Source organism: Dinoponera quadriceps, unplaced genomic scaffold, assembly GCF_001313825.1.
Source record: "Dinoponera quadriceps isolate SergipeBrazil2010 unplaced genomic scaffold, ASM131382v1 scaffold696, whole genome shotgun sequence".
Lineage (NCBI taxonomy): Eukaryota > Metazoa > Arthropoda > Insecta > Hymenoptera > Formicidae > Dinoponera > Dinoponera quadriceps.
The window spans coordinates 424,535-431,860 of record NW_014554799.1 but is presented as its reverse complement, the minus strand read 5'-3'; the positions used below and the strand labels follow the sequence as shown (position 1 = coordinate 431,860).

The 7,326-nt window shown below is 43.8% G+C and overlaps 2 protein-coding genes across 2 annotated transcripts in view; one reads left to right on the top strand and one right to left on the bottom strand.

The window, feature by feature from the left end:
* The first annotated feature begins 981 nt into the window (after positions 1 to 981).
* Positions 982 to 3,628, top strand: LOC106741977. Its single transcript, XM_014614480.1, has 2 exons — positions 982 to 988; positions 1,716 to 3,628. The coding sequence occupies exons 1-2, from the start codon at positions 982 to 984 to the stop codon at positions 3,626 to 3,628; spliced, it is 1,920 nt and encodes a 639-aa protein (XP_014469966.1).
* A 1,486-nt stretch (positions 3,629 to 5,114) lies between these two features.
* LOC106742050 overlaps positions 5,115 to 7,326 on the bottom strand; it is a 50,782-nt gene continuing 48,570 nt past the window's right edge. Inside the window, exons 3-4 of the mRNA XM_014614639.1 lie at positions 5,534 to 5,753; positions 5,115 to 5,439 (exon numbers count right to left, since the gene is read on the bottom strand). Of these exons, the coding sequence (XP_014470125.1) occupies positions 5,190 to 5,439; positions 5,534 to 5,753 (470 nt within the window). The 3' untranslated portion in view covers positions 5,115 to 5,189. The remainder of the gene's footprint in view (positions 5,440 to 5,533; positions 5,754 to 7,326) is intronic.

The window sequence follows — 7,326 nt, the reverse complement described above, 5'->3', positions numbered from 1 at the left end:
ACTGTGTAAATGGCAATAAAAGATATTGGCGAGTTAAACTATTGAATTTTCGTCATTTCCGTCGCTACGTAATTACTTTGTAATTTCCTGTGCTTCCATTTTTGCGTCAAGTTAGATAACCGCTTTGATGATACTAGTCTCTATTCTTTGTACGTATTCATTCCATCAGTTGATATCTCGATTATCATCGGTTTAAGAAAAAATCGTTGAGCCGTTTAATAATACTATAATAATTTATGATGTCTCTCTAAGAATTGCGGGAGAACTAGGAAACAAGATTTCTTAGTAAAAAGATATAATAATAATAAAATAGTAATCTTTATAGATATTAAACAGTTGTGCACGTATATTATATTGTGTGTGCAAATCATATGAAAACCTAGTATATAATTTAAATTATGAATTCCAATTGGAATTCGGAATATAAATTAGATTTCAGAATTCATAAACTCAAAGATTTTTAATTCTCGCGAGTTACGTTTCGAAAATTCGATATATCGATTATTTTGCATCGGGGAGTCCTCAAATCTAATAAAAATTCTCAAGGTAATTTTCTCGAGACTGAAATTCTGGTTAAAGTTTCCGGCGTCACTAATTGCTATTAGTGACGCCGGAAACTTGCTTTTGTTACAAATTGAGCAACCGACGAAAATTCGCGACGTTTGCGAGATCGGCGAGATTTTGTTCAGAACAAATTCTCGGGGATCTCAAATCGTTAAAAAATTTTACTAAATCGATACCCCGCTATCTAGATCGCAACATAGTATTGTTTCATGGTTCGATATGCTTAAGTGACTTCTAAGAGGAGAGTTTTGTTGTAGATATGATAAGTCACGCACTTGTTAGGCGATAACGCCCTTCTGCTCCCGCAGCGCGCTTATAAAAATCATTTCGTAGATGTACGCTCGTCAGTTCGCAATTTGATAAGTGGTGGGAATAAGATCCCAGTCTTCTACGATCTAGCGATTGGGGTTCTCCACGATGAAAGGTGAGTGCTCGTTACCATTTACGGAACTCGAAACACGAATAAGTGATGAAGCGAAGACAAATAGGGAAACGAGTGAGACGCATCAGGACGATTCTAATTTTAAATCGTCGACTGTGACGGTCACAGTACAGTAAAAAATTTTGTGTTAGTTTAACAAGATGAATATATTAAAAAAGAATATGTTAACGAAGCGAACATAATAACTTAACATTATATTTGTATATTTTCCCCATATATACATTCCCTATGTTAAAGTAATACATAAATTTCAACGGGCCGTTTTTAACACAACATTTTTTACTATGTACACTTCTACGGAAAGGGAAAGAATTTTACGCGAATAATCGTGGTCGATAGTGCGCATATGTCGATGAGAAGAAACGCGAGATAACAACGTGTTCTTCTTCTCTCTCTTTACACACACACGCACGCACGCACGCACGCACGCACATCGTGTGCAAAGATTTAAAATATTTTAATAAATTGCGCGCTTATAGATTATTTTTCTGCGTTCATTTGATTAGATTGAATCAAGACTATAATTCGCGAGGAACCTGAAGAAGTGGCGGATCGCATTGAAATCTTAATAAATTGTTACAAGAAGTAAATTAAAGCCACTTGTATCAGGACGGTATCGACAAGGGAATGAGAGACGTCACGTCTCCGATCTAATCGCCGACATTGATCTCACGAATAATTAATCTCAAGGCTTTCTTGAATCTTTCAGGGATCTATTCAGTGGCCGTTTTATCCGTGGCCACGTTGGCCGCCTTTACATTCGGCCAGTTGACGCAAGTCAAAATCCCGACGGAATGTCCTGAGGTTGACCCGATGAACACTACAATCCATCTTGCGCACGAGACCGACTGCACGAAATTCTACATGTGTTTCATGGGCAATAAAATAGAGAAGGATTGTCCCTTCATGGACAAAGCGCATACCAAGAGGTTGCACTTCAATCCCGAGCTGCAGGTGTGCGATTGGCCGTTTCAAGCAAACTGTACGAATCGCCATCATTCAACCACAACTTCAACGACTACGACGAGCACAGAACTTCCGACCACGACAACCACGACGACAACCACGACAACGACGACGACCGAGACACCGATTTTAACGATTACCGTCACGCCATCGACGAAAACGTCCTCGGGGACGGAACCGACTATCATCGTTCCGTCATTGTCGACAGCTAAGTCGACACCATCTTTACCATCTCCGACACCGACCTCGATGCCATCCTCGACACTATCGACATCACTACCGACATCACCGGAGCCTGATGTCTGTCCCAAGAACACCAATGGCAGGACCATCAAGGTACCCCACGAGTTCAGATGCGATTCCTACTACCTGTGCACCGACGGCGAGAAGAACATGCAAACATGCCCACCCGGGTTTCTCTTCAACCCGCATCCGATGATTCGTAACTGCGACTGGCCGGATAACGTAAACTGCAACGACAAGCCTCCCTTGGCCGAGTGTCCGGAGGGCCCAAGCGGGACGAAGTTGCCTCACGAATGCCAATGCGACAGATACTACGAGTGTCATGACGGCGATATGATTCTGAAAAGGTGCCCGCCGGGTCAGGAATACGACTACGTTCGAGAGCTTTGCGGCTCTCCAGAGTCAGTGAAATGTGTCCGACCTATTCCGAAGACCACCGTGACACCTACTCCTTCTGGAACATTCGTGACTGACTACTCCGGCGAGTGCCCGGCCGAAGAAGAGGGTATGAAATATTCGCACGAGATCAAGTGCACTGAATATTACGAATGCGTGAACCAGCGGAAAATTCTGAAGTTTTGCCCGGCCGGTCTCCACTTCAACCTCATCCTGCAGATGTGCGATTATCCTCCGGATAATAAGGAGTGCACGATACCCACTCCGATATTGACTCAGACACCGTCTACCTTAGTAACAACACCCAAACTCTCACCTTCCAGCTGGTGCGTCGGTAAGAAAGACGGCTCTCAAGTGCCTCACGAGTACGACTGCTCGAAGTATTACAGATGCAAGAACGGCGACAGAAACCTGCAGACATGTTCTAACGGTCTTCACTTCAACCCGGTTATCGGGGCCTGCGACTTCCAGGAAAACGCCCGCTGCAACTTGAAGGTGGAGTGCCCCGCCGAGGGAGCCAGCAAGATCCCCCACGAGGACAACTGCAATTTCTACTACGACTGCTTCAACGGCGAAAAAATGCTGCGCCAGTGCTCGGGAGACTTGCACTTCAACCCTGTTCTGAACGTCTGCGACTTCGCGGAGAATTATCCCTGCGAGCAGACCGCAGAAGAGGATGCCAAAACTGCCTGTATCGGCAGCTGCCCTTGGGAAGATCCGAAAAACTACACGATACTGATCCCGAACAAAGACTGCCGCAAGTTCTGCATGTGCAGCAACGGCATAGCGTACGAGCAGTCCTGTCCCAAAGGCCTGAATTTCGACTACCTCAGGTTCGTCTGCGACTTCCCGGGGAGAGCAAAGTGCAAGGTACCTCCGAAAGAAGTTTACAAGATCAACGGGGAGAACGAGGACGTGAACAAGGAGGACGATTGGTTTGATTATGCGAGCGAGGAAGATAACAGTGCTGAAAAAACGCACGGAAATCCCCGGTTTAGGTCTAACCTGGTCTACTAATTCTGAGCGCGCGACATCTAAACAAGCCAGCACCACCGCCTGCATTTTATAATCCGCTTTTACAATGTAGTCGTTCGTTAACGCAGTAGTTTAAACTTCAGTTATCTCTGCTCTAAAGATCTCGTTCTATAGAATGAGGAGTAATTATTGGTCATCGATAGTTATTTATTTGTAGTATAGTAAGCTACCTTAATCCAACAATGTCATCGTATTGTAACTCATTGAATAAAGGCATTGTTCATGTTTCGATTCTATCTTGTGTCTGTTGTATTACGAATCGGTTGATACCGTCGTCCTCTTCGCGATAAATTATTAATTTTCCATATATCCCCGAAAGATCATAGATCATGTTTCGTACCTTCTCTCTGATGAGATATTTTCACTTGAAAGTTATCCGTAATTGATAAATTTTCTCAAACATCTCGTGTGCGCTCTTTTTTTCAATCTCTAATATTAAATATCTTTTAATGCCTTTGAATCTCTCTCTCCCTCTCTCTTTCACACACACACACACACATACACACACGCTCTCACTCGCCGCGACATTTTTTTTCTTTTGAGTCTCACCCGTTAAATCAAATTCTGTGTTTGAATACACATTCAATATTTTAAAATAATATAATTTATATCAGCGATTAGTACATCGAATAAAAAATATAGAAATTCGAAAGCTTCGAAATTTATATTAATATATCTCTTCCCTGATATTTCATTTGCACAGAAAAAAGGATTAGATTTAAATCAAGAGAAAATATTTTCGTAAGCAAGAATCTTATATAATCTTCTTAGGAAATTTTTAGTCTTGATTTGATTGAATTTGCATTGATGCAAGTATTACACTCAATCCAAGATTAAAAATCTTTTAAGAATATTCTTGCTTATATATGAGAATTATTTATAATTGATTCAAGATTATTTTTTTTATCTTGATTCAGTACGAGTAAATCTAATACAGTCCGTACATTGGACTTCGCCGCTAAACGGACGATAGTCATCTCTACAATTACTCGCTCGTTCGAGGTAGATGTGTCTAAGTTCGATTTAATTTTATTATGCTCCATTTGTTAACAAAGGAATTTACATGTAATATTAAAGGGGGAGAGTTACAATCGTGCTACCTAAACTCGTATCACATAATTAGTAGGACTCGATTTATTTCGAGCGTCATCGATCAGACACCGAGAACAGTTTTTCCGATCATGAACATCAGATCGCGTAACCTTCGCAAAGACGGAAACCCACCGTCTCCCCCTCTCTCTTTCTCTCTCTTTCTTTTTCTTTCCCTCGTCATTCTCGCGTACCTCTTGGTTTTATTCGGACATACTGTACGCTTCGCTTGCGATTATCCTTTAGTTAGATACAGATCCGCGACACGAAGTCAAGTCGTGACAAGGAAAGAAAAGCAAGAAGTCAATTCAACATCGACAGGGGAGGATTTATATCACGATTGCTCGGAATGGTGGAAGAGGACTTCGATATATTTTTCTTTTTTTTTTCTTTTTTCTCTTTTTCCGTTTTCAGTGAGACTCCTGAAATTAGAGACGCTACGCGGGGGCCGTTTTTATTGCACGTCGTCGTAGTATCTGCCGACTGCGTCCAGAAGGTAACCGGATCGTGTAGCGAGGCGGTGTCTGTCGGCGTCCAAGCCGTGATAATCGCGGTACGCGATTTCCTGCTCTTTGCTCGGCTTGAGCTTGCCCAACCTGCGCTGTTGATTCTGCCGTTGCACGTCCAGGATCGTTTTGAGGGTTTCCCAAGTGCTGTTCAATTCCGACATCCGAGGCGCCGTGTCACCGCCGCGCTTGCCGTACCTGCACGCGATATTTAAGCAGCATTTTTCATTAAGAGATTAATCGTATTATAAAATAACGGTCGCATCGCGACGCTCGCGAACGTTATCGTTACCTTGCCCTTCTCAAGGAGTAATAATCTCTGACGATGTCCAAATATCTTTCCAGTTCTTCGGGACTCGCGATCGCCTTCGGTCTGGTCGGCCGAGCCATCGGTTCCGGTTCGGCGTAGGCGCTCGTAGTCCTGACGACGGCGACCAAAAGCAGGCAGGCCAAGAAGCGAACAAAGCTCATTCGCGACCGCATTTCGCACGGCTTGAGGAGTGTTTCAGTTGCTGCAAACAAGACACGATCGAGCTTGTAACGGAGCTCGTCGCGACGACGAGGGACGAAAACGAAGCGCTGCGATACAAAGCCAGTCGAAGAGATGGCGGCTCGAAACTTTTACACGTGCGATCATCCGTCTTTTTCTTTCCTCCCGCGGTGACGTAACTTGCGCAACGTGTCGCGCAACTCTTACGCAATATACGATCAAAGGAACACAATCGCAAGTTTCTCGTTGGCGTAATATCGTCCCGAAAGTGGCGAGAAACTTCTATCCGGGGATGATCGAACTTGATGCGGAGCTTCCGAAAGTCGCGAGAAGCACGGCGGGGGTGGTCGAGCGCGAGCAATAATTAGCGCACGCGACGGGAAATTAATACGCATCTTCCCTCTCGCTCTCTCTCTCTCTCTCTCTCTCTATTTCTCTCTTCCTCGTGAGAGAGCAGTCGAAAGATTCCTCGGGAAATAGTTATCGAGAAGCGCTTTATTTCCCGGCAACAAAGCAGGCCGGATGTCGTGCCCTAAATTGAAAGAGAGCCCCGCATGCCTACGTAATTTTCATTCCCATCATAAATCACAAAGCGGAAGTTGTCGAATTATTTCTGACAGTGCGAGCAATCAAAGTCATGTTACTACGTACTTCATGGGATGGCAACGGGATTGTCAAAACCGAGGAGTAGCAAAAGAGAGAGAGAGAGAGAGAGAGAGGGAGACGGAAATTTCACACGCGGCAACTCGGGCAAAATTCGCGGACGAAAGTGAGAACTTGAAGTTGAGCTTACCTGTTGCGCCGTGACGGACAACTTTGTCGATAACGGACCAAACGAAGGATACGTGGGGGCCTATATTCCGTCAAGATACCGTTTGAAATCGAATATCAAGGTACGGCGGATTAATCGCCGGTGCCTAATAATATACTTCGCGTCTTCGGAATTATATATATATGTACGTGTATGTATTTATATCGGGCGTCGAAACTTCAACTTGTCACCGGGAATATGATCGAGTATCAATAAGCCATAAATATTAGATACGAAATTAATCCGGGACACAGCGCGGTGGGCGTCAACAGGTCAATCATTATTTTCTCTTTTCGGCGAAGCGCGCGAGAGAACGAATCGGATAAGAGAGAGAGAGAAAGAGAGAGAGAGTGTTTGTATACCTATCGCGAACGCTTTGAAATTGGATATCGCAGGCGCAGCCGATCGACTGCAAGATATTCTCTATTTCTTCCGTTGCGCTGGGCGTTCTTAAATTTCAATGCATTTCTCCGACGCTCCTTGAAATGAAATGCGATCAATCGTAATACTTTATCCTGGAAGGATGAAAACTTACGTGCTTTTTTTCCTTTATTTTCCTTTATATTCTCTTTAAGGTACACCCCGTAAACATTGAACTATGGCGAATGACGCGAATCACCGTGTGTACCGGAGATTTTGCGAGGAAGAACGTCAGAATTTTAATTCTTCTACGCAGCATTTATATATGTAGATTCTGTGAATGCGATTCTTCGTTTACTTCGCATATCTTCGTGTCTTTCGAATGCGGAGCAATGAATTCTGCTGGATCAACACGCGCGTCAGG